At 43.2% G+C, this 27897-nt stretch overlaps 1 protein-coding gene across 1 annotated transcript; it reads right to left on the bottom strand.

Annotated features, from left to right (window-relative positions):
• Positions 1 to 4310: 4310 nt before the first annotated feature.
• Positions 4311 to 10405, bottom strand: ACTB (actin beta). Its single transcript, XM_077448713.1, has 6 exons — positions 10241 to 10405; positions 9290 to 9418; positions 6136 to 6375; positions 5302 to 5740; positions 5021 to 5202; positions 4311 to 4873 (listed from the first exon to the last, which is right to left on the bottom strand). The coding sequence occupies exons 2-6, from the start codon at positions 9410 to 9412 to the stop codon at positions 4730 to 4732; spliced, it is 1128 nt and encodes a 375-aa protein (XP_077304839.1). The 5' UTR covers positions 9413 to 9418; positions 10241 to 10405; the 3' UTR covers positions 4311 to 4729.
• Positions 10406 to 27897: the final 17492 nt, after the last annotated feature.

The raw sequence follows: 27897 nt of genomic DNA, 5'->3' as shown, positions 1-27897 counted from the left end.
GGACGTATATATACGCCCATATGCCTGCCCGTGCCATTCTGCATTCTGTCGACGTATATCGTCGTGCGGCGGTCGGCAAGTGGTTAAAGTGTTACTAAACCCACAACAGTAAAAATCTGTCTGTATATGCAGCATAGCATGCTTGCTATACACACTGTGGAACTTTAGGGGTTAATCTTCTGCATGGTATAAAAAGGCTCTTTGATCCTGTATGCATGGATCCTTCCCTCCTGCAATGTCTATCTGGGAAAAGCCAGCTAACGCACAGGCAATAGCCAATCTGCACATGCTCAGTTGTGTCTTTTATGCTGGAGAGAACATTTACTTCTTACTTGTTCTGAGATAGCCAGGTCACATGATATTTACATCACACATGTGGGCATGTATACAGGTGGAAATCTCCACCTTCCTGAACTCTTAGCACTGGAGAAACAGCAGTTTATTACTGACTGTGTTGGTATATAGAGGCAATATTTTAATGTGAAAAGAAGATTTATAAGCTGTGGGCACTTTGGGGGGTATGCAGATGATCCATTTTCATATTACTGGGCTTATTAACACTTTAATGTAATTTTAAGACTCATGTGACCAGCTGTGTAATTGCCATCATCCATTTGGTAAAAAAAAAAAAAAAATAAACCTCGAGGTTGGGATTTTAAACAATTTAAAGAACTAGGAATTTTTAATTCATTTTTATAAAAATACTTTCAGAACAAACCAGTAATTTAAAATTTGTAGAAAAAGTGCGATATCCCACCTACAATATACTGATGGTGGAAGTAGTTGGGAATACCGCTACAAGATATTCATGCAATGTGTTTGAACAATTTTTCTACAATTTTTAAATTACTGGCGTTTGATTTGAATAAAGTATTTTTATGAAAATTCAAAATTCCAAGTTCTTCAAAAAAAAAATTGCATTTAAAATCTCAACCTTGAGGTTTATCCAGTAACACTTTAATGTGCCTTTAGGTTTTTTTTTTTTAAGCCTATTTCCTGCCAGGAACAAAGACAGGAGAGGGAGGGGGAAATAAAAAAAAACCTGTGTGCATGAAGCCTTAATTTTATATGGAGCCCAATAAAGACACTCTTAATTTTCAAACATTGTGACAATAGCTGTATTAAACAAGCAGTGAAGAAAACGCTGCAACAAGAACAAAAACAGCATTAAAAAGGGTTCAAGCCTTTCAATACTTCAAAAAAAAAAAAAAAAAAAAACACGCAGCATGTTTAATATTGGGTTGATGTTTAAGATTCTCGCACATTCCCTGTTAAAACCTGTGCCAGAGTTAGTAGGCGAGGAGAGATCTCTTTAAAGGAGCTCAGGATAGACACCCTTTGGGCAATTTTCCTTGATCCCTTTAGCAAATATTTTAAATTTGCTAACTTTCAAATGATGAAAATGTTTTATATTTTCTAAAACATTTTCCATGGAAAATGTGTTTAAACAATTTAAAACGCCTACATTTAAATTTCATTTTTTTTTCCCCCTTCAAATCACATTAGTAAGCAGCCTTGATTTCTTAAAAGACCAAACTCCAGGCATATAAATGTAGGAGTATTAGTAGACCCTCCATCCATCGCTTGCAATCAATCCTAAAAATAGGGCCAGCAGCAAGGCACTTCCTGTAATGGTAACTTGTCACCGCAAACTGTCTAACCCAGTGGTCATCAACCCTGTCCCTCAGGGCCCACTAACAGGCCAGGTTTAATGTATTACCTTGGGGAGGATGCAGACTAAAATACTGTAATCACTGAGTGGCTAATGATATCACCTGTGATGTATTTCAGTTACGGTACCTTGCAAACCTGGCATGTTAGACAGGTTTGATAGCCACTGGTCTAACCTATACATAGCCAGTCTCCTCATTGCCCACTTGTAGTTCTGAGCAGGCAGTGCCAGTCTTCTGCAGGAAGTACATGTTCCACCCACCTGATTCTACCACTAGTGTCCTATATACTAACATAACAGCCAACAGGTGGCAATCTTAGTTTGCAAGGTGCATTTTACAGATGAGACTGGGTGCCTTAAATTGCCACACACCTCTGGGAGTGTATCTGATCCAACAGATCATATGCAAGTGGACTTATACAGTCTATGTGCCCTTCAAAGTTTAGATCTTTTTGCAGTACCCAAAAATGTCACTTAAATAATTTTCTACCCACTGAGTGAACCAGTACACCCAATATTTTCTCTTAATGCCTGTTCACATAGGCGTCAGTATAAGTAGTGCAAACAGCAAGCTTTGACAAATTCATTTAGCAAGCTTCAGTGAAGCATTAGAATACCATTTCAGCTCCAGTTTGCAAGTGTTGGACACACATTAGTAGAGGTCGACCGATATATCGGCCGATATTTGCCGTTTTTTGAATAATCGGCATCGGCCGATTTGTGCTGATAAAAAGCCGATTTAGAACTACAGCGGGACTTAGACTGTCTTCTATACAGAAGTCATTTCAAAGTTGACTGAGTCGTCATAGCAACCCTTTCCTCCACTCTGGGCAGGCTGCCAAGAAAAGAACTAAATGATACAATGTTTACACTTCTGAATGACTAAGTCATCTGTGTGTAGAAGTTCTCAGTTTAACCATTTAAAGACTAAATCTTTTCTGACACTTGTTGCTTACAAGTAAAAATCCTGTGTTTTCTGCCAGAAAATCACTTAGACCCCGCAAAAATGATATATATTTTTTTAGCAGAGATCCTAGGGAATAAAATAGCGGTTGTTGCAATATTTTATGTCACACAGCATTTGCACAAAGGTCTTTCAAATGCATTTTTTTGGAAAAAAAATACACCATTTAAAAAATAAAAATAAAATAAAAACAGTAAAGTTAGCCCATTTTTTTTTTTTTGTCCAAAAGTTTTGACTACCTGTTTTTATTTAATATATATATATATATTTTTATCTAAATCATACATACAAGTAAACTGATTGGAGGTTTGTTTTGTTTAATAAATGTTTAAGTGTAAGAAATTTTCTGTATCACGTATGAAGGCCGCTTTCACACTGGAGCGGGCAGGCGTTGATGGTAAAACGCAAGTTTTAGCAGCTCTTTACCATCATTTTAGCGGTGCTATTTGGCTGCTAGTGGGGCACATATAACCCAGCTAGCGGCCAAGGAAGAGGTTAAATGAGCCCATGAAGCACCGCTGCCAAATCGCATTGCATGCACTCCGGCAGTGATGCCCATTCATATCAATGGGCAGGAGTGGTGGAGGAGCGGTATACACCACTCCAAACGTGCTGCTTGCAGGACTTTTTTAAGATCCTGCCAGCGCATCGCCTCAGTCTGAAAGCACTCTGTCTTTCACACAGACTGCAGGGGAGCCATTTTACAGGCGCTATTTTTAGCCCAAAAGCGCCTTAAAACGCCCCAGTGGGAAAGGTGTGTTAGATCAAGGGGGATTAAAAATAAATAAATAAAATAAAATCGGCCTAACATATCGGCCCAAAAAAAAAAAAAAAAATCGGCATCATATATCGGCTATCGGCCGCCATGATTTCTAAATATCGGCATCGGCCAGAGAAAAACCCATATCGGTCGACCTCTACACATTAGGGATCCGAGTGTTGATTGCCGCTTTAACAAGCTGCTAAAGTGGTAGTCAAGGTTCTGTGTGACAATGGAGCCAAGGGTACCAAAAGCTGCAAAGCGCTACACATTGTTAAAGCTTGCTGTTGACACTGCAAGTCATACAAGTTGACTGAAACAGGCCAAACTGTTTGGTGCCATGGTGGTGCTATATGAAATGTTTCAATCAAAACTGCTCACCCAAATGTAAAGGGGGGGCTGAGGATGGGAGTGCCACGATTACCCACATAAAGTGGAAAACTTACCTATAGAACAGGGGCTATGGCTGGCAAAATGCAGGAAAGGTTTTTTTTTTTTTTTAAAAGCATTGCTGAATTGTATTTAAGCAAACACAAAGCCTCTCAGTACACCCAGTCCTTAAGTGGTGGCTGCTTTAATGATGTTCTCCCTTTTACTTCACCCAGCAAGTGAAACCAATATTGGAAACTTTAGATTTACCTTGAAACTAGTACAAGGGTCTGCCTGATTGCATACAAATCAGTAGCATTTAGGTTTACCAAAATGGTTTATAAAAAAGCCACTAGACCCAAGGACTGGCAAATTGCAACAGTTTGGGGTTTAATTATACTACATAAATTTGTAGCTTTCAGACATTTATACATTGCAGGCGTTTTATCTGGAAGCACATCTAAATTGATTAAATGCCATGTTCTTATTAGCCCCCCCCCCCCCTCCCCCCTTGCACTAAACCCTTACTCACACAAAAATTCAGAGACATTGAATGTTTTTTCTTTATTGAGTTTGTTCACTGACCTCTTGCATCTCTCAAAGATCAACAATGTAAACTTTTCAAAATGTTAGGGATAGGGCCCATGAGATAAGAGAAGAGTGGTTGGTCAAGGCAGAAGATACAAAAAAAATAAAAGTTCGGGTATATAGCTGCACAAATAAGCAACACAACCATTTGTAAGAGCTCCAACTGAGCAGCATTGAGGACATTTTTTTTTTTTCAACAATGCACTATACACTTGGAGAGAAAAAAAAAAAAATACTGTTAGTCCTCAGGTGCACTGTGGGTTGGTGTTTGTCCCCATCTCTCCATTCCAGTTATTAAATCCTGAGCCAAGCGCCAATGGGGAAAGCCATGCCAGTGATCTTTCTGCGCAAATACAATGAACATAAGGGTAAGTCCTTAAAAGCATTTGCGGTGGACAATTGATGGCCCGGATTCATCATACTCCTGCTTGCTGATCCACATCTGCTGGAAGGTGGAAAGAGATGCCAGGATGGAGCCTCCAATCCATACAGAGTATTTACGTTCTGGTGGTGCAATAATCTGCAAGACATACAAAACTATTAAAACCTGATACAATACCTGTGTGCAACACCCAAGATACATAGCACTGAAAATACAGCCCACACATTTGAGAGGGGGGGGGGGGGGGAGCTAGTCTTTCCCCATCTTTAGTTAGCAGATGCATACCTTTATTTTCATGGTGCTTGGAGCTAGTGCAGTTATTTCTTTCTGCATCCTATCAGCAATTCCTGGATACATTGTGGTTCCTCCAGAAAGGACAGTATTGGCATACAGATCCTTACGGATATCAACATCACATTTCATTATAGAATTGTAGGTAGTTTCATGGATACCACATGACTCCATACCTAACAAAAAAAAAAAAAAAAAAAAACAAACAACATTTTAGGTCAGAAAAAGAAAGTCAAAATACCCCTACCACACAAGCCAGCTTTTACAATGCTCACCAAGAAAAGATGGTTGGAACAGGGCTTCTGGACACCTGAACCTCTCATTGCCAATGGTAATGACCTGCCCATCAGGCAACTCATAGCTCTTTTCCAGAGAAGATGAAGAGGCAGCTGTAGCCATTTCTTGCTCAAAATCCAGAGCTACATAACATAGCTTCTCCTTAATGTCACGAACAATTTCTCTCTCAGCAGTGGTAGTAAAGCTGTAACCCCTCTCAGTCAGAATTTTCATGAGGTAGTCTGTCAGGTCACGTCCAGCCAGGTCCAGACGCAGGATGGCATGAGGCAGTGCATAGCCCTCATAGATTGGCACAGTATGAGTGACACCATCTCCAGAGTCCATCACAATACCAGTGGTACGTCCAGAGGCATACAGAGAAAGTACAGCCTGAATAGCAACATACATTGCTGGAGTGTTGAAGGTCTCAAACATGATCTGAAAGAAGACAGTGTGGAGGTTAATCAGAGGTTCACACATTAGACTGCAAACCATGCAGGTGTACTTGCAAGATTGAAAGTGGTGTTTGGACACTTCAAATCTCACTTTTAAAATCACATTATGTCAAAGCCAAAATGTGAGAAAAAAAAAAAAAAAATAAAAAAAAAATAAAAAAAAAAAAAGCAGGCAGTGATCTGTTAACACTCAAGAGTTAAGGTTCAAAAAGTCAAACTGCACAACTGTTAGTGGCACAAGCAGAAAGGGCATTACAATAAGAACCTGTAGATATTCCAAAGTAGACTTGGGCAACAGAATCCTGTATGGAAAGCAAATTAAACCTGTTAACATCATTATGCAGGCAACAAAACAATTAAGGTCCAAATCAATAGTACCTGTGTCATCTTTTCTCGGTTTGCTTTGGGGTTAAGTGGAGCTTCAGTCAGAAGCACTGGGTGCTCCTCTGGGGCAACTCTCAACTCATTGTAAAAGGTGTGGTGCCAGATTTTCTCCATATCATCCCAGTTTGTGACAATTCCATGTTCAATAGGATATTTCAGAGTAAGGATACCCCTCTTGCTTTGAGCTTCATCACCTACATAACTGTCTTTCTGCCCCATTCCAACCATGACGCCCTGAAAGAAAAATGCATTTTGTTAAACACAAAATAAAAATAGAGGTTTGCTGTTAGGTCATTGATATGGCCATGAACATGGCACAAGCCCATTTTGTACATCAGTAACCAGTCATCAATATGACCTCCTGCTCACTGAAATAGTAATCCATGAGCCTTTTGTTGCATGGTAACCACCATAACACTTCTAGGCTCCATGCAAAGTTTTGATGTAGTAACCACATTACTATTGGAAACCAACCATCAAAGGCCTTCAATACCGGGCACCTTCACCCCTTCTTGCCCAGGACAATTTTCAGCTTTCAGTGCTGTCGCACTTTGAATGACTGTTGCAGTCATGCAACACTGTATCCAAACAATTTTTATCATTTTCTTCCCAGATAGAGATCTTTTGGTGGTATATAGCCCCAAAAAATAAAAAAAAGTTGTAAATTTGTCTACTTCACCAATAGGTGGCACTGACGTTTGATGGGGCACATCTGATGGGCTGTGCTGATCAGCACAGACCACTGGCCCCCATATGACCAGGAGAGTTGCCTCTGACTCAGTCAGCAAACCAAGGAATGCAGTTTACTGGCACTTCCTGGTTCATGCAGTTTACTGGCACTTCCTGGTTCATGCGATGCTTAATCACGTGGCAAGGAGCCTCCATACTATGATTGGAGATGCAGCATCAGATTGACAACACCTGACGGCCACACCGTACACCCCCGTGGGTCAGCATGTTATCCTGTTGGATGTCATGATGCCCAGTCAGGATAACAACCACCAGCCGGCCATCATTCTACTATAGGCCAGGAAGTGGTTAGACACTTACCAGAGCCTGATCTCAATCTAGTGCCGTGTCTGCACAGCTCTTTTAAGGCAGGGGTCTCAAACTGGTGGCCCTCCAGCTGTTGTGACACTAAAAAGTCTCCATGAGGCACTGCAAGGCCAAGTTACAAGCATGACTGCCTCAGGCAGAGGCATGATGGGACATGCTAGACAGCTGCTGGAGGGCCAAAAGTTTGAGATCCCTGCACTAGAGGAGAGTTGGCAGCAGCCAAAGCCATTGGCTCCTACTGCGATCAGGCAAACCTGTGGCAAGGGTGCAGGGATGGGTCCAAGCTGCACAGCCCAGCTCAGAAATTAGCCCATGCAAGTGCCCCCATAACAAGCACCAGGAGCCCAAGGTAACTAGGAGGGACCCCAGAAGAGCAGGTTAGTAAACTTTACTGTCTTTAAAGTGCCAGTAAAGCTCACTAAAGCGTTTACTGGAAATCAATCGTTTGTGTAGCCTCAGCTCTGCATTTAGCCAAACCAGCTAAACATAGCTGGCAAAGGCACAATTAAATTAATTTTTTTTTATTATCCCTTGTTCCCACAAATGCAAAATGGACACTTACGATACCTAGCCATCAGGCAGGAAACCGCTTCCAATGCGCAATTTAAAGCCACATTGATTCCATTTATTCAATATGCTGCCATTGCTGAGTAACCAGCAGTTTTAACAAAGGTAAAAGATTATGGAAGACATGCAAAACTAAACGAAGACACCTTTGCAGTGGGAGGGGTGCACAGATCACAAAGATCTTCATGGCTCCCTCAATAGGCCCCAACAGGCACACAGCTTCAAGGCTCTTGAGCTGCAGCTGCAAACTTGTCAGTCCACATGAAATACAGGGTTAAAAGCCCTGCCCACACTGAAGCTTCACAAAGGAAAGCAGCAAACATGGCCTGGGCCATCTCCCCTAAACTAAAACTCAGCAGGGGCCCCAATACAAGGGTTTGTTTGTATGCATGCAGCTTGTGTACCAGATGATAGCACTTTAAAGCAGTTCAGTATTAAGATTGGGACTCCCTTCCCCCACTACCATAAGCGTGATAAAAGTAAAATTTTAATACGGCACAAATTTGTTAAATAAATGCACCCCACAAAAGCCACCAATACAGGCTGTCTGTATATGCAAACTACACTCTTCACCCTTAACAGTTGCAATCCAATGACCTGAAAAAAACATGTACAGATAAGATCCTACGACATCTGGCATGTATATACAGAAGCCATTCTAGGAGCAATGCAATCAAGTAATATGAGCTCCTGTATTTCCATCCCACTTAATTCACTTTGAGCCTAGCTGCAGCTTCCCAGTCAAGCCATGTGTACCACACCCCAACTTTGATGGATGCTTCAAATAGCTTGCCGATTATTTATTTATAAACAAAACTTTTACAATTCAGTGTTTGAACTGGGCCATACAACCAAGGCAGCAATAGCAGCTGCCACGTGGGAGGTGTGCCATGACAGCTTGACAATGAATAGGAGTTGCCTTTTGTTCTGCATGTGTATGACTAAGATGTCCAGGGGCACAAAGAACACTGCGTTTCCCTCAACAAAAAAAATAAAAAAAAGCCACACCCCCACTTGGAATTGATTGTGGTACATTAATACAAAATAGACCCGATTAGCTAGCACATCACAGCAGTATGTTACCAACCCAACCGCGCCTAAAAACGGAACTGTCCATCAACCCTCTCCCTAAAAGCCCATCTTAATAGCGGACCTTTGTAAAAAAGGGAAAACTGAGCAATAGGCTTTAATCAGCTATATTTAGCTTATTGGGTCAATCACGGTACATGGGTGGTAGGTCCATTAACATACATCTGTTTAGTGCAAAGAAGATTATGAAGCTGCTTTTTGGGTGAAAATACTGCCCAAGGTTGCTCAGCTAGGAATTTAAGAGAACAGAGCTTGTTCTATATGGTATTGCACAAGTCTTTAGCATTTGCAGTTACTCTTAATTTATTAAAATCTGTTGCTACAGAATTCTTGTACAACCTACAGGAATACAGCAAAAACATTTACACCTAGCTATTTACTGAGATAGATATATATATATATATATATATATTAATGATAATAATAATATACACACCTGATGCCTGGGGCGACCCACAATGGATGGGAACACAGCACGAGGAGCATCATCTCCTGCAAAGCCAGCTTTGCACATTCCGGAGCCATTGTCGACAACGAGGGCAGCAATATCATCATCCATTGTGATCTGAAATATGGAATGAAAGTTAATCAGCGAGCCGACACAATGTGCTGTGCACTAACAAAAGCTGCCTGCAGAGGGCGTATGGGTTTGCACCAGTTCTCGATAAAACAAAGGGAAGTCCTGGGCTGAAGAATTACCAAATAAGGCAACAGAGCAGATTAACGGTAGGGGGTGGGAACATAGCACATCACTTAACCCACTACGTACTGCAAGATGGACAAGCCTAACGCTGCAACATTGTCTGGACAAAAATTACAACATTGTATTGCTACAGGGAGAAGAAAAAAAAATGTGATCCTTACAGCTACAGTGCAGCCATTAAATGATTAATACTGTGCAAATAAACCACCCGCAGGGCATATTTATAGCTACATCATAACTTAACATTTTTAAACCAACCTAGTTTTTTGATTGGCTCCTTGGAGGTCAGCACTGCTAGAGGAGACATGCCCTTTGGCCAGTCTCCCTATGAATATTTAGAATGTCTATATCACAGTTGTGGGTCATTACCCAGTTCTTACTAGCCAAGCAGGCTTGGAGGGGCATTAGACCTTAATTAAAAATAAAAAATGCCCCCACCTTCCCCTCATAGGGGGTGCATGCAATGCCTAAACGCCCAAAGCATTTCCTGCACTAGCTTAGTACACTGGGAGCCCATTAGGTCCCCACTTATACAAAGAGGAACGTGCTTCCTGCTACATCTAGGTAGATGGAAGGAGAAAAAAAAAAAAGGCAAAGCCGCCATTAAACCCTGCACGGCGCCCTCTGTTAGCACGACAGCCGAATACTACAATAAAAGCAAGTTTCTAATTGAATCGCCATTACCTTGTGTTACGAGCTGCTTCCTCCGAACTAACCTCAAAGCGATGCAAGCGGTCACTGAACTAAAGAGGGCTCGGCACCGGTTTTATGCTGCGCGCTCCCAGCCGGCCAGGCCATATAAGGAAAGTTACAGGAACCGGCATTCGGATTGGCTAGGAGGATTGCGGGTGGCGGAAGGATATCATGTGAGGAGAAAAAAAAAAAAAAGAAGCAAATCTTCACCAGAATGCTATGATGTCAATGAAGATCAGCGAGAGAGGAATTAGTAATAGTGCGGTAAAAGGCCGTGTGTTGCAGTATCACATAGTAAGGTGCGGCATTTAAAGTCCATGCAGCCACACCCAATACGAGAGCCGCTGTAGAAGGTTTTGTCTATGGGAGTGTGCCCAGTGTGCTGTCTATGATGTGTGACAATGGTATGTAGCCATGCACATTGGGGATAGAATGGAGGCTGCACTTCTTTTTATCCTTGTGAGGAAAATGAACTGTTGTATACCGCACTGGCATGTATAGTAATGCCAGCTCCACGAGCTTTCTTTGTGCCACTAGTTATACATGATACACAATGACACACTGTGCCACTAATTAAAGAGAACTGGCGTTTTTTATTAACAAAAGGAATTTTTAACAGTGCCCATAAAAGAAGCCATTAAAAATCGCAGTGTGTTAGACCCCCTTCACATTGCAGCACCGCTAAAACAGCACTAAAGCACCGCTCATTTCTGCAGTGCTTTAGCGAGGCTTTTTGCAGCACGTTTTGCAGCACTTTTAAGGCGGTTTGGAAGCCCCGCCCATTCAGCGTAATGGGCAGGGGCATTTTGGGAGAGCTAAATACAACGCTCCCAATTGGCCCCAAAGATGCTGCTTGCAGGACTTTTTCGAACGTCCCGCAAAAGCACCGCCCGGGTGGGAACACGCACACTGCACACTACACTTTTTAGAGCAGGGGTCTCAAACTGGCAGACCTCCAGCTGTTGTGAAACTAAAAGTCCCATCATGCCTCTGGGCTGTGGGAGTCATGCTTGTAACTGTGAGCCTCCAATGCGTCATGGGACTTGTAGTTCTGCAATAGCTGGAGGGCTGCCATTTTGACGTCGCCCAAAAGAACCTCCTTCTTTTTTTGGCTACAGGACTTTTTCAGAGCCTCTCCCATCCTACGGAACTCTCTACCTCAATCTGTCCGGCTAGCTTCTACTCTGGCTGCCTTTAGAGGATCCCTTAAAACGTATTTCTTCATGGAAGCCTATCATCCCTCCAAGTAATCTTTTATCAGTTCCATCAGCTCATCCTCCACAGTTACAACTTTCTGTGCCAATTGCCCCAACCTATTAAATTGTAAGCTCTTATGAGCAGGGCCCTCTTAACCCTCTTTTATTTTATTGTAACTGTACTATCTCCTTTTTATATTGTAAAGCACTGGGTAACCTGTTGGCACCATATAAATCCTGTATAATAATAATAATAACAATAACATAATGGTAATACTTCATTATTAATGGAACTGCAGTGTTGTACAGTAGAGGAATCAGGTAGCTTCCAATTGGAAAGAGTAGTCTTCATAGCACAGTATGTAAAAGAGAAATAACATTTTATGAAAAGTTGTATCAACTGTGTCACACACCCCTCACAGTAGTATTGGAGGATCCATAGGAATTACCACTCTTCTTACCACACCGATATCTTCTACCAACTGCCAAAAGTTTTGTATATGTGGGTAGGAGCACCCCATGTGGATAAATGTACCAGGTTCAGTATGACATTTAGGACAGGTAGCATCTATGGTATTATAAATGGTCGAGAGAGATGTTGTGGTGAGTAATATAAACGTTAGCAGCGGGTACTATTCATTCTCAAACCGAACAGGTGCATGAGTTTTGTTGGAGCACATAGGGTGGCTCATTCAAGTGAATAGGCTGCCCTGCATCTGCAACACGCAGGAGCACACTAAAGCCGTGTACACACGGTCGGAGAATCCATCGGAATGCGTCTTATCGGACCGTGTCGTCAGATAATCCGACTGTGTGTGGTATGCATCGGACTGATTACGTCCGAATCTCCGTCCGACCCAATTTTCCAACATGTTGGAAATATTTCCCGACCAACTGGGCCGGTCGGACGTAATCCGATCATGTGTAGAGAATTTTGATCCGACCAAGTGCCACGCATGCTCAGATCAAATTCCTACATCAAAGCTATTGGCTACTAGCCTGAATCTAGTCCCATCGTAACAAAATTACGTCATCACGTTCTGAAAGATCGGATTTTTCGACAACTTAGTCCGACCGTGTGTATGCAACAGTTTCGGACACAATCCGTCAGACTAAATCTGACGGACAAAATCCGATGGATTTGGTTGGCAGAATCTCTGACCGTGTGTACAGGGGCTAAAACTGCACAAAAAATTTACAGAAACTACTACGTGAAGTGAGAATGGGGCCTTACACCTGTGTATTGTAGAGGGGAACTAGACTGTAGGTTCCTACTGTAGCTTTTGCAGTAAAGCCTGTACAGATACATAGTAATAAACAAATACTTGTTACATTTTAACAACTGCAACATAGGGAAGTGATTACATGTTAGTAAAGTCCACACCTGGATAAAAGTTACATATTGCTAACCATATAATAATAAAAAACTAACATACAGTGCATAATATTTTAAACCATTTATTAAAGTGCAGTATTTTACATCATCTTTAAAATTCCTATTGTTATTTTTCTGACTATTTTCTTATAACTTTATATTTATGTCTGAGTTAATCTTAATATGTATACCTACACAGTCTGACACTTTCCTCCTATATACCTTTCCCAGAGACAGGCCCACAACTTTCAGAGACCAGAAGATGGGCAATTATCCAGAATAATGGAAAACATACCGTTCAAAGTTAAGTCCATCTGGTAAGTAAGTGTTTAAGGCTGGGTTCACACCATTGGGTTCCCCACATCCAATTCTCAATAGAAGGAGATTTTGACCGGCTCTCTATGGAGCCGGTTCACATATCTCTGGTGCGGCTCCAGTGCGAATTTGCACTGGAGCCCTGTGCGTCTTTTGGTCTGTTTCAGGTCCTAATTCAACCACAATTTGTGCTGAAATCTGACCTGAAACAGTGAATAGGGACGCACTGGACCCCTGCTGGGAGCCGTACCGGTATTCGGCGTGAATTCAGCCTTAAAGCAGTGGGCCGCCCACCTCTGCAAAAATTAAAAGCCAGCAGCTGCACATACTGCACATGCGCGAGGGTCCACTCCTCTCTCCAACTGACCCAGCGGCCGGGGAAGGAAGAGGGAGCCCGGGCGGTGACGTTAATACCCGCGGCTGAGGCTCCTGGAAGTGGGGACAGGATACCTGTTAAAGACAGGTATCCTGTCCCCCCCTCCCCCCGAAAGGTTCCAAATGTGGCATCGGAGGGGGAGTGAAATACAATGAGCGGAAGTCCCACTTTTGGGTGGAACTCCGCTTTAAGTGGTTGTAAAGTACAGAGAATGGGTTGACCGCATGGGCTATATGCGGCTGTTAGAGAAACTTTTTTTCAACATCGTGGATGCCCTGTGAAATTTAAGAAGCTCTGGGACTGTTGGTTTAATACACTAGGCCTGTCCCCTATGGACCTTGTCATGGATAGACTCCCTTAGCTGACTCATTATTGAAATGTGTTTTCTCTTATCTGCTGGTACAGGGGAAAAAAATACTTTCTGTTAGGGTGCCCAATTATCATGTTCTTATAACTTCAGTTTGCTGATATGTTGTACCCTGCTGTCTATGGTTTGGCACTTTCACGTCTATATGCTGGTGTATACGCATATATTATTGTTCATTCTTTCTTTTTGTATGTTTTTGCTGTACTGTAACTACTTGCTCTGGGTGACTTATTTAATAAACCTTCTTTCGGATATAAAAGAAAAAATGGTTGTAAAGGCAGAAGATTTTTTTTTACCTTACTGCATTCTTGCTTAATACCCAGCATGTTTGGAGTAACACATATGAGGGGCATTATTGCTGTAGATTAGGATACACTAGTGTTGCCCTCTGAAGAGTGATGAACAGTGGATCACTTTCACTTTTCAGAGGGTGTTTTACAGGCAACAATGAAGCATTATATTGCCTCCTTACTACCTGATTTAATCCCTAAAAACCTGCACCACCTAATTTCCAGATAGCAAGCAATTGTGCTGAAAGTTTGAAAATGACTTGCTAAGCTATTGCTAGACTTGCTAGGCTTCACGAGTTTGTTGCACAATTGCAGCAAGTCCGAATTGCGTGACTTCAGATCAACTTTCTTTGCAAACATTCTGCAAGTTCCCACCACAGGGGTCACTGTGACTGACACTCCGTACAGCCTACCTGACAGGGTCCCCCCACCTGACAGGGCCTGAGCCCAAACGCCCCTCCCCTTAGTCCGCAGGGTGCAAGCAGAGAAGAAGGAGGCAGCATGGACTGTGTGACTTGGAGAAATGTGGATGTGGAAAAACTTCACTAACAGTGGGAAGGTAGGTATCATGTGTGTGTCTATAATTTACAAAATGGACTAGGTAACTTATACAGTGTAGTTTCAGGAGTATGTACCATACAGTTTGCAGGATTCAGGGGTACATGCATAGTGCAGGGCCCAGGGGTGTTTAATATACTGAGTGCAGAGGTCAGGAGTGGGTAATGTACAAAGTTCAGCGGTCATGACTGAGTAATGTACATAGTTCAGGGGTCAGGAGTAGGTAATGCAGGGATCTGCAATATGTAATGTACCAAGTGCAGTGGTTAGGAGGGGGTAACGACAAAGGAGGCAAATGGGTATATGCAAAAATATCCCCTGTTACGTTCAGTGGCCACATGCAACCCATTCCACTGAATGGACCCCCCATGCAACCATGTACAAGGAATGCAGTTGCAGCCCAGATAGCAAGGATAACTTGCCAAAATATTGTGGCAGTGCTGAATTGTAAGTCTGTTAACTTGCTGCACATTTTCACTGGCAAGTTGTACACTAGCAGAACACTTGAAACACAAGTTCAAATTGACACTTTCCCAATTTGTAGCAAATTTGTGTGGCAATTCTCTAGCAAGAGCAAAGTTGCAGTGGTGAGTCTACAGCAAGAACTCTGCAAGTCTACAGCATGCAAATTCAGTCACAATGACCCCTGTGGTGGGATGACTATTGCACAACATAACTGAACCAGAACTTGCAGCAGACTTGCAAAATGTTTACAAAGAAACTTGATCTGAAATCATGCAATGTGGACTTTCTGCAATTGTGCAATAAACTTGTGAAGCCTGGCAAGTCTAACAATAGCTTAGCAAGTAGTTTTCAAACTTTCAGCACAATTGTTTACTATGTTGAATAGCTGCATAAATTCCAGTATACATACCATATTTTGTAAATGCTATAACTTTCACACAAACCAATTAATATGCACTTATTGGTATTTTTTTTATTTTTTTACCAAAGACAAAGCAGAATACATTTTGGTCTAAATTTAAACATTAGGACATGGAAACAAGGTTAACCACTTGCCGACCGCCGCACGACGATATACGTCGGCAGAATGGCACGGGCAGGCATATGGGCGTATATATAAGTCCCTGCCTGCCCGCGGGTGGGGGGCCCGATCGGGCCCCCCCCCGGTGCCTGCGGCGGTCGGCATTCCGTCGAGAGCGATCCGGGATGAGGGGGCGGCCATTCATTCATGGCCACCCCCTCGCGATCGCTCTCGACGAATGGAAATCCCCGGTGACATCACTTCCTCTCCTGTAATGTAAACACAGGAGAGGAAGTGATGTATTCTCTCCTCCGTGTCGGTAGTTTTCGTTCCGACACGGAGGAGAGCGGATCGGTGAGTTGCACCAACACTCTACACACACAGTAGAACATGCCAGGCACACTCACACCCCCCCTTTACCCCCCGATCACCCCCCCAATTACCCCTGCCCCCCAGTCACAGTGACACCAATGTCATTTTTATTTTTTTATTTTTTTGCATTGGTGTCATTTGTGACTGTAATAACTGTTAGGGCAGTTAGAGTTAGCCCCCTTTAGTTCTAATGTGCCCCCCTAACCCCCCCCAATAAAGGTTTAACCCCGTGATCACCCCCCGTCGCCAGTGTCACTAAGGCTGGGTTCACATTGCAGCGGTTTATGAGAACGAATGTGATTCGCACCGCACTGCAGTGCAAATCACATCCGATCTCTGTGCGATTCGAGTTCAGCCATTCGCCGCACCCGCCGCACCCGCCACACCCGCCGCACCCGCCGCAAATTCGCACGGGACCCTTTTTTTGGCCCGCAGCAGAATCGGATCGCATGGGTGTTCACACCATGCGATCCGAGTTTGCAGATCGCACTGCGATATGCGAACTGATCTGGGGGTGTCAGTAACATTTCACTGACACTCCCAGCAGTTCGCATAGGGCAGTGTGAACTGCCGCCGGGAGGCATGCGATGCGGGAACCCGCCGCGGATTCGCGGCGTTTCCGCATCGCTCCAGTGTGAACCCAGCCTAATAAGCGATCATTTTTCTGATCGCCGTATTAGTGTCACAGGTGACGCTAGTTAGGCAGGTAGGTATTTAGGTTCGCCGCAGCTTTTTATAGCGCCAGGGACCCCCATATACTACCGCATAAAGCCCCCTGATTGCCCCCTAGTTAACCCTTTCACCTGTGATCACCATATAACTGTTACAGGTGACGCTGGTTGGTTAGTTATTTTTTTATAGTTTCAGGGCACCCGCCATTTATTACCTAATAAAGGTTTAACCCCCTGATCACCCGGCGGGTGTCATTTGTGACTAATAACTGTTAGGGCAGTTAGGGTTAGCCCCCTTTAGTTCTAAGGTACCCCCCTAACCCCCCCAATAAAGGTTTAACCCCGTGATCACCCCCCGTCGCCAGTGTCACTAAGGCTGGGTTCACATTGCAGCGGTTTGAGAACGGATGTGATTCGCACCGCACTGCAGTGCAAATCACATCCGATCTCTGTGCGATTCGAGTTCAGCCATTCGCCGCACCCGCCGCAAATTCGCACGGGACCCTTTTTTTGGCCCGCAGCAGAATCGGATCGCATGGGTGTTCACACCATGCGATCCGAGTTTGCAGATCGCACTGCGATATGCGAACTGATCTGGGGGTGTCAGTAACATTTCACTGACACTCCCAGCAGTTCGCATAGGGCAGTGTGAACTGCCGCCGGGAGGCATGCGATGCGGGAACCCGCCGCGCATTCGTGGCGTTCCCGCATCGCTCCAGTGTGAACCCAGCCTAATAAGCGATCGTTTTTCTGATCGCTGTATTAGTGTCACAGGTGACGCTAGTTAGGCAGGTAGGTATTTAGGTTCGCCGCAGCTTTTTATAGCGCCAGGGACCCCCATATACTACCGCATAAAGCCCCCTGATTGCCCCCTAGTTAACCCTTTCACCAGTGATCACCATATAACTGTTACAGGTGACGCTGGTTGGTTAGTTATTTTTTTTATAGTTTCAGGGCACCCGCCATTTATTACCTAGTCTCACTAGTGTACCCCTAAATTTAGGGGTGTCTACTTTCCAAAATGGGGTCATTTGGGGGGGGTTTGTGCCATCTTGGCATTTTATGGCCTTCAAAACTGTAACGCCCTTAGAAAGCCTGAAGGCGGTGCTTGGTTTTCGGGGCCCCGTACGCGGCTAGGCTCCCAAAAAGTCCCACATATGTGGTATCCCCGTACTCAGGAGAAGCAGCAGAATTTATTTTGGGGTGTCATTTCACATATGCCCATGGCATGCGTGAGCAATATATCATTTAGTGACAACTTTGTGAAAAAAAAAAAAAAAAAAAAAAAGTTTGTAATTTTCCCGCAACTTGTGGCAAAATATAAAATATTCCATGGACTCAACATGCCTCTCAGCAAATAGCTTGGGGTGTCTACTTTCTAAAATGGGGTCATTTGTGGGGGTTTTGTGCCATCTTGGCATTTTATGGCCTTCAAAACTGTAATAGGTAGTGAGAAGTGAACTCAAAAATTTACGCCCTTAGAAAGCCTGAAGGCGGTGCTTGGTTTTCGGGGCCCCGTACGCGGCTAGGCTCCCAAAAAGTCCCACATATGTGGTATCCCCGTACTCAGGAGAAGCAGCAGAATTTATTTTGGGGTGTCATTTCACATATGCCCATGGCATGTGTGAGCAATATATCATTTAGTGACAACTTTGTGAAAAAAAAAAAAAAAAAAAAAAGTTTGTAATTTTCCCGCAACTTGTGGCAAAATATAAAATATTCCATGAACTCAACATGCCTCTCAGCAAATAGCTTGGGGTGTCTACTTTCTAAAATGGGGTCATTTGTGGGGGTTTTGTGCCATCTTGGCATTTTATGGCCTTCAAAACTGTGATAGGTAGTGAGAAGTGAACTCAAAAATTTACGCCCTTAGAAAGCCTGAAGGCGGTGCTTGGTTTTCGGGGCCCCGTACGCGGCTAGGCTCCCAAAAAGTCCCACATATGTGGTATCCCCGTACTCAGGAGAAGCAGCAGAATTTATTTTGGGGTGTCATTTCACATACGCCCATAGCATGTGTGAGCAATATATCATTTAGTGACAACTTTGTGTAAAAAAAAAAAAAAAAATTTTTTTTTGTCATTATTCAATCGCTTGAGGCAAAAAAATAAAATATTCAATGGGCTCAACATGCCTCTTATCAATTTCCTTAGGGGGTCTACTTTCCAAAATGGGGTCATTTGGGGGGGTTTTCTACTGCCCTGCCATTTTAGCACCTCAAGAAATGAGATAGGCAGTCGTAAACTAAAAGCTGCGTAAATTCCAGAAAACGTACCTTAGTTTGTAGATGTGACAACTTTTGCGCAAACCAATAAATATACAATTATTGACTTTTTTTTTACCAAAGACATGTGGCTGAATACATTTTGGCCTAAATGTATGACTAAAATTGAGTTTATTGGATTTTTCTAATAACAAAAAGTAGAAAATATCATTTTTTTTCAAAATTTGCGGTCTTTTTACGTTTATATCGCAAAAAATAAAAATCGCAGAGGCAATCAAATACCATCAAAAGAAAGCTCTATTTGTGGGAAGAAAAGGACGCAAATTTTGTTTGGGTACAACATTGCATGACCGCGCAATTACCAGTTAAAGCAGCGCAGTGCCAAAGTGTAAAAAGACCTCTGGTCATTTACCAGCAAAATGGTCCGGTCTGAAAGTGGTTAAGCGATTCAACTATGCACACAAAAATCTTAGGAACTGGGGTGCAGAAAAATTACAGTAGTGCTCTGGATTTAAAAAATTGAAATATTTGGCTGTAGTAGGAGGCAGTTTGTTCACAAAGGGCTGGAGAACGGTGCCGGTCTGAGTGTCTGCAGGCAACAGTGAAGCATGGTGTAACTTCTTTGCAAGTTTAGCGCTGCATTTCTGCAAATAGAGTTGGAGATTTGGTCAGGATAAAAGGTGTTTTCAATGCTGACAAATACAGGCAGATACTTAGCCATCCATAATGTATTCTTCAGCAGGACAACAACCCCAAACATGCAGCCAATGTCATTAAGAAATATCTTCAGTGTAAAGAAGAGTTAGGAGTCCTGGAAGTGATGGGTTGGCTCCCACAGAGCCCTGGTCTTGGCATCAGCGAGTCTGTCTGGGAATAAATGAAGAGTTAAATGGATTTGAGGCAGCCTACATCTACAGAAGATATGTGGCGAGTTCTTCAAGATGTTTGGAACAACTTACCTGACACGTTTGTTCACAAACTGTGTGCAAGTGTACATAGAAGAATTTATGCTGTTTTGAAATCTTCTATATCTCCTCTCTTCCCGTCTCCTCCAGTGGCGGGTCTCCTTCTGGAGGCCAGCGTAGCTTCCCTCCAGGCGACAGATGGGCAATCCGCTAGCTTCCCCTGCGTTTCCTCTACTCACATCTCCTCCCTCCTTCTACCGGAGGCCAGCGTAGCTCCTCTTTTCAGCCAATCGGGAAATGGGTTTCAAGACCCGCTTCCTGATTGGCTGGGAGGAGAATCTGTGTGAAAATAGCAAATATTACATAGTTACATAGTAGGTGAGGTTGAAAAAAGACATAAGTCCATCAAGTCCAACCTATGTGTGTGATTATATGTCAGTATTCATTTGCTATTGTCACACAACTGGGTGGGATCAGAGCGCAGTGCTCTGCGGCCCAAGCCCACCCTATTTTGAAGCCTATTAGAGCCTCTGTCTCTAATCACATGGAATCCATGGTCCAGCGTCCCTGTATGTAGATCAAGGGGCTGGATGCATGGATTGGGGGGGGGGGGGCAGCACCCATGCACTCCCTATGGAAGGGCCATGACTGTTGATTTGATTTAAATTGTTTTTTTGTTCATTTACTTTCCATTTTGTTGATCGATACAAAAATTAATACTTAGATTTCCTAGCATTCTTATTTACAGACTTTTCACACCTGCCTAAGAATTTTGCACCTTATTGCGTATCACTAAAATATTTGGCCAAATTTGTCCCCTTATCTAATGTCCCATAGATGGTAACAGAGTCTGTCACTGAGCCTCCTTGTCATGCCTTCTGCATATTGTTTTCTACAACTCTCACAGTTGACAACATATGCCACATTTTGTGTGTTACACTCCATCAAATGTTTTATTTTATATATATTATGCGTGGATGTGGATACAACATCATAAAAATGTCCAAGCACCTTGGCCCTTCACATCTGTACAATCCTTGGGTGGCCAACCAATCCCCCCTTTTATTTTTGGGTCTATTGAATAAGTTGGTGATAATACATTGCCTGCGGGACCCAAACGTAACTCCTCCTTTCAATATTTGTTTATAGTGGGATTATATATTGATTTATCATCATTTCCATCCTCTCAGACTCTAAACTATATCTGGTTAAAAATATTAAAGAATAATTTCAGGTAGTTACATGGTATAGCTTGGAGCAATGTAACTTTGCATATACCATACCTATAGGATCCCCCGGGAAGCTGAAAATCGGTGTAGTAGACATGGCTATTCCAGTGATCTTTACCTGCTTCCAGGTGTCGTGCTAAATAGCTGCCCTGTTGCATTCTGAAAAGAGGAGTTTGGCTGCTCTGCAGGGGTGCCAGTCACAGAATTCTTTGCATTATCTCAATTAATGCAAACATACTTTGACAAGGTGGAAAGGCAGTGATGACACATAGAAACACAGAAGAATGACGGCAGAAAAATGGCCCAAAAGGGTCCATTAAGCCTGCCCCATTTTTTTCAATGTATAAATGTTGTTTTTTTGTCTTTGTTTTGTAAACTTTTTTGTCGGAGTATAGATGTATGTTTTTCCCAAGCATGTTTGAATCCATTTATGCTGCTTATACACAGTCAGAATTTTCAGTTGAAAATTCAGATAGACTTAGATAGAGTACATGTTCTATATTTTTCCATTGGAAAAACCTTCAGCGTTTATTCCCACCGGGAAAACCGGTCGTGTGTACAGGGAATTACTGTTGACTGACTCACTACCTCTGCTGGAAATCTATTCCAAGCATGAACTGCTCTTTCAGTAAAATAATATTTTCTAAGATTATTTTTCAAACTTTCCTCCTGATAATTTGAGGTCATGTCCCTGTGTTCTTGATCTCATATTGAAAATACTGCCCTCCTGAACCTTATTCACCCCCTTGATCTATTTAAAGTTTTCAGTATTCAGTAAAATGGGTGACCAGGCAGGATTTTTAATGCAGAAGAGACATGCTATATGTCTCTTCTGTATTAAAGTTTTTTTAAAATCAGATTTTATTTATCAAAATAATTTTTATAAACTTTACATACGCATTTAAACATAATCTATAACTTAAATTAAACAAAACAAAACTAGACAAATTGCATTTAATACAGATTTGCTACAGTCATCTAAATAAAATATTTAGTTATAAGACATATATCTCTAACAGTGTACCTAACCCATTCCCTTATAACAGTTATATGAGAATAAACTCTCAACACAGATGCTACAGGTAATTACAAATTATAATGTATCTAGGTATGTAGACTCTAACCAGCATTTCCATATATGGTCAAATTTAAGTCCCTGTAGCCATCCTGCTATCATAGGAGAGGAAGTCAAAGTCCATCTAACAATGAGCATTCTGCAGGCAGAAATGATCTGGAAACCATCAAAGTCTAAAGAAGATGAATCAAAGTGTCCCAAAATACGAGTCAAAGGGTCTAAAGTGAGGATCCTGTTACCTCATTAAAGTGGTTGTAAAGGCAGAATTTTTTTTTTATCTTAATGCATTCTATGCATTAAGATAAAAAACCTTCTGTGTGCAGCAGCCCCCCTTCAGCCCCCCCCCTCTCCAATACTTACCTAAGGTCCATCTAGATCCAGCAATGATGCAAGAGTGTCTCATTTGTCTGGGACTCCTCTCCTCATTGGCTGAGACAGCAGCACGGTACCATTGGCTCCTGCTGCTGTCAATCAAAGTCAGTCAGCCAATGAAGACAGAAAGGGGGCAAGGCCAGGCCACGACTCTGTGTTTGAATGAGCTGTGGCTCATCTCGGGTGCCCCTATAGCAAGCTGCTTGCTGTGGGGGCACTCAACAGGAGGGAGGAGCCAGGAGCACTGAATAGGGACTCGAAAAGAGGAGGATCCAGGCTGCTCTGTGCAAAACCACTGCGCAGAGCAGGTAAGTATAACATGTTTGTTATTTTAACCACTTCAGCCCCAGAAGGATTTACCCCCTTCCCAACCAAGCCCTTTTTTGCGATACGGCACTGCTTTAACCGACAATTACGCGGTCGTGCGACATTGTACCCAAGCAAAATTGATGACTTTTTTTCCCCACAAATAGAGCTTTCTTTCTTCTGTGGTTTTTATTTTTTGCGCTATAAACAAAAAAAGCGACAATTTTGAAAAAAAACTATATTTTTTACTTTTTGCTATAATAAATATCCCCCAAAAATATATATAAAAAATTAATTTCTTCCTCAGTTCCACAGTTTAGGCCAATATGTATTTGTCTACATATTTTTGGTCTAAAAAATCTCAATAAGCCTATATTGATTGGTTTGCACAAAAGTTATTGCGTCTACAAAATTGGGGATAGATTTATATTTTTATTATTAATTTATTTTTAGTAGTAATGGTGGCGACTTGCGATTTTCATTGTGACTGCGACACTGTGGCAGACAGAACGGACACTTTTAACATTATTTTGGGACCATTGACAATTATACAGCGATCAGTGCTATAAAAATGCACTGATTACTGTGTAAATGTCAGTGGCAGGAAAGGGGTTAAAAACTAGGGGGCGATCGAGGGGTTAAGTGTGTTCCCTCGGTGCGTTCTAACTGTAGGGGGGATGGGCTCACTAGAACATGACAGAGATCACTGCTCCCAATCACTGGGAGCAGTAGATCGCTGTCATGTTGCTTTACAGAACAGGGAAATGCCTTGTTTACATAGGCATCTCCTCGTTCTGCCTCTCCATACCACGATTGCGGGCCACAGGCGGAAGTCGAGTCCATGGAACCTGCGGGCACGCTTCCACATGTGCACGCGTGTACATGCCACCGATGACGTAGTGACGTATGGGTATGTCGTTTGGGGAAGCAGTGCCATCCTGCCAACGTATATCGGCGTGAGCTGGTTGACAAGTGGTTAAACTTAAAAAAAAAGAGACTTTAGTATCACTTTAAGGATATGGATGACCTCAGTCCAAAATCTTTTAAGTTTAGATCTTGACGTAGACCAGTAATTTATAATGTATTCAGACCACCTTAACAATTTTGTTATGTTGCAGCCTGATATTATGGCTGTTTAAAATAATTTTTTCTCAATAACCTACACTCAGTACCCGATAATGACTAAGTGAAAACAGAATTTTAGAAATCTTTATAAATTTATTAAAAAGTATAAACTGAAATATTTCATGTAGTGTGTTGTCTTAGCTGCATGCTTTAGGATTGTTGTCATGTTGGAAGGTGAACCTTTGGCTCATTCTGAGGCCCTGAGTGCTGTGTAACAGGTTTTCAATTGAGGATATCTCTGTGCTTTGCTCCATTCAGTTTTCCCTCAACCCTGACCAATCTCCCAGTCTCCGCTGCTGAAAAACACCCCCACAGCATGATGCTGCCACCACAATGCTTCAGTGGTGGGGTGGAATTGCGCAGAATGGAGGCCAAACAGTTCAATCTTGGTTTCATCAGACCAGAGAATTTTGTTCCTCCCAGTCTGAGAGTCCCTCAGGTGCTTTCTTACAAACTCCAAGTGGGCTTTCATGTGCAGTATTTTGCACTGAGTAGAGGCTTCTGTCTAGCCACTCTGCCATAAAGTCCAGATTGGTGGAGGTCTACAGTAGGGATGAGCCGAACACCCCCCGGTTCGGTTCGCACCAGAACTTTCGAATGGACCCCAAATTCGTACGAACGTTAGAACCCCATTGAAGTCTATGGGACTCGAACGTTCGAAATTAAAAGTGCTAATTTTAAGGGCTAATATGCAAGATACTGTCCTAAAAAGGGTTGGGGGACCTGGCTCCTGCCCCAGGGGACATGGGTCAATGCAAAAAAAAGTTTTAAAAACGGCCGTTTTGGCGGGAGCACTGATTTTAATGACGATTAAAGTGGAAAAAAAAGTGAAATATTTCTTTAAATATGGTGCCTGGGGGGTGTCTGTAGTATGCCTGTGAAGTGCCACGTGTTTCCCGTGTTTAGAACAGTCCCTGCACAAAATGACATTTAACAGAAATAACGTCATTTAAAGCTGCTTGCGGTTTTAATGTTATATCTGGTTCCTGCAATATGGTTGAAAATCATTGAGAAAAATGGCATGGGTAGCCCTCCCTGCCCATTACCAGCCCCTTTGGGTCTTGTACGCATATTAAGGGGAACCCCGTACCCATATTAAAAAAAGGAAATGCGTGTGGCCCCCAGGCCCTATATACTCAGAACAGCAGTATACAGGCGGTGCAAACAAGACAGGGACTGTGTAGGTTTGTTGTGTTAAGTTGAATCTGTTTGTAATTTTTAACTGGTACATTTTTAAAGTGTAGCTCCAGTCAAAAAAAAAATGTTTTAAGCTTTTTGGAAAACATAGGGAAGGGTTATCACCCCTGTATAATTTGTTTTGTTGTCCATCTTTTTTCATCTCACTTGCTGTTGTCTCCTTCCGTTTGCAAGTAGGAGATGTTTGTAAGTAAGTAGGGGCCTGCCCTATATGCTCTGCAGAAATGGCGGAACAAGGTGTTGGTTTTGCCACAACATTGTAAGCCCTCAAAGTGACTCTTGGTGGGCGCTGGAGCACCCTGCTGTGAACGATTATATCAAGAATTGTAATTACATGCCATTGTTGAACAGTGCTAGAAAAATTGACCTTTGGTGGTTGTGGTGCTGGTGCCACAACACTATAAGTCCTCACAGTTACTCTGGGTGGGCACAGGAACGGGCCCTCCTGTGAAATATTATATCAAGAATTGTAATTACATGTCCCTGTTAATCAGGGGCAGAAAAATTGGGCCTTAGGCACTGGTGCTGGTGCCACGACACTGCAACCTCTCCCATATATTTTAGATTTATTGCAGGAATTAGCCCTGCTGCAAAGCATTGCATCAAAAATTGTAATTAAACGCCCCTGTTAAACAGGGGCAGAAAAACTGGGCCTTAGGCACTGGTGCTGGTGCCACGACACTGCAACCTCTCCCATATACTCTTGTTTTATTGCAGGAATTAGCCCTGCTGCAAAGCATTGCATCAAAAATTGTACTTAAACGCCCCTGTTAAACAGGGGCAGAAAAATTGAGCCTTAGGCACTGGTGCTGGTGCCACGACACTGCAACCTCTCCCATATACTCTAGTTTTATTGCAGGAATTAGCCCTGCTGCAAAGCATTGCATCAACAATTGTAATTAAACGCCCCTGTTAAACAGGGGCAGAAAAATTGGGCTTTAGGCACTGGTGCTGGTGCCACCACACTGCAACCTCTCCCATATACTCTAGTTTTATTGCAGGAATTAGCCCTGCTGCAAAGCATTGCATCAAAAATTGTAATTAAACGCCCCTGTTAAACAGGGGCAGAAAAATTGGGCCTTAGGCACTGGTGCTGGTGCCACGACACTGCAACCTCTCGCATATACTCTTGTTATATTGCAGGAATTAGCCCTGCTGCAAAGCATTGCATCAAAAATTGTACTTAAACGCCCCTGTTAAACAGGGGCAGAAAAATTGGGCCTTAGGCACTGGTGCTGGTGCCACGACACTGCAACCTCTCCCATATACTCTAGTTTTATTGCAGGAATTAGCCCTGCTGCAAAGCATTGCATCAAAAATTGTACTTAAACAGGGGCAGAAAAATTGGGCTGATGGCATCACCCAGAAACAGAAATGTTCTTCCAACATATCATCGGAGGAGGAAGAGGATAGACAATCAACATAACAGGACAGTCACTCAGCATCAGCATAGGCAGTCTTGAAGGGATGTGATATTTCAAAAGAAATTATTTGGTTACATCAGCTTCAGGTGCTTGGTAGCTGTGGGTGATCCAAGACTGATTCATCTTGATGAAGGTCAGTCGAACAACTGATTCGGTAGACAGCTGCACCCTGTGATTGGTAACAAAGCCACCAGCAGCACTGAAGGTGCGTTCCGAAAGAACGCTGGATGCAGGACAGGCCAGTAGCTCAATTGCATACTGTGCAAGCTCTGGCCAGTGATCCATCCTCAAGACCCAGTAAGCCAGAGGATTTTCGGTGGGAAAGGTGTCCAAGTCTGACCTTGCCCCTAGGTATTCCTGCACCATGTAAATCAGACGCTGGCGATGGTTGCTGGAACCGATCATACCTTGGGGCTGCGGACTAAAAAATTGTCTGAAAGCATCAGTCAGACGGCCACCTTCTCCACCGCTCCTTCTGACCGATGCCTCAGCAACACGTTGTCCAGGACCAGGAGTTTGTAACCTCCCAGTCTCTGGGAACGCGTTGCACAGACCTTTCTGCAAGGCCTCCCGGAGATGTCTCATCCTCTGCTCCCTCTGCGATGGCAAGATAAGGTCGGCAACCTTACCCTTGTACCGTGGATCAAGGAGAGTGGCCAGCCAGTAATGATCCCTCTCCTTGATCCGAAGAATACGAGGATCCTTCCGCAGGCTTTGCAGGATCAGGGAGGCCATGCAGCGTAGGTTAGCTGAGGCATTCGGTCCGGAGTCTTCTGGGTCACTAAGGACAACATGATCCGCAGCTACCTCCTCCCAGCCACGTACAAGTCCACGTGTTTCTTGGGACTGTAAATCATCCCTACAAGACTGCTGCTGCTGATGCTGAGTGCCAGCCTCCACATCCATGCTGACACAATCATCCTCCTCCTCCTCTTCCTTCTCCTCATCCTCTTCCTGTGTGATGGGTGGCACAGCAGGAACACTGTCTGGATAAAGGGGGCCTTGAGAGGCAAGGAAGTCCTCCTCTTCCTGCCTCTGTTCTGCCTCAAGTGCCCTGTCCATTATTCGCACAGGTACTCATTGATGGCCCTCTGCTGCGTGTGCAGCCGCTGCAGCATGGCCAACGTTGAGTTCCACCTGGTGGGCATGTCACATATAAGGCGGTTCTTGGGCAGGTTCAACTCCTTTTGGAGCTCAGCCAGCCGAGCACAGGCATTAAATGATCGGCAGAAATGCACACAGACTTTCCTGGCCTGCTTCAGGACATCCTGTAAGCCGGGGTACCTGCC

This window comes from Lithobates pipiens, unplaced genomic scaffold (genome assembly GCF_037356315.1).
Source record: "Lithobates pipiens isolate NorthernLeopardFrog02 unplaced genomic scaffold, aLitPip1_a1.2 Scaffold_22, whole genome shotgun sequence".
In the NCBI taxonomy this organism is placed as follows: domain Eukaryota; kingdom Metazoa; phylum Chordata; class Amphibia; order Anura; family Ranidae; genus Lithobates; species Lithobates pipiens.
This window is presented reverse-complemented; position numbering and strand designations above follow the sequence as displayed.

What these genes read in the sequence shown, in the direction of transcription:
- ACTB (XM_077448713.1), bottom strand. Translation starts at nt 9,412, where the DNA reads ATGGATGATGATATTGCTGCCCTCGTTGTCGACAATGGCTCCGGAATG. An exon ending in GTTCCAACCATCTTTTCTTG is followed by an intron (nt 5,203 to 5,301) that starts GTGAGCATTGTA and finishes TTTTTTTGTTAG; the next exon opens with GTATGGAGTCATGTGGTATC. An exon ending in CAAGCACCATGAAAATAAAG is followed by an intron (nt 4,874 to 5,020) that starts GTATGCATCTGC and finishes TATGTCTTGCAG; the next exon opens with ATTATTGCACCACCAGAACG.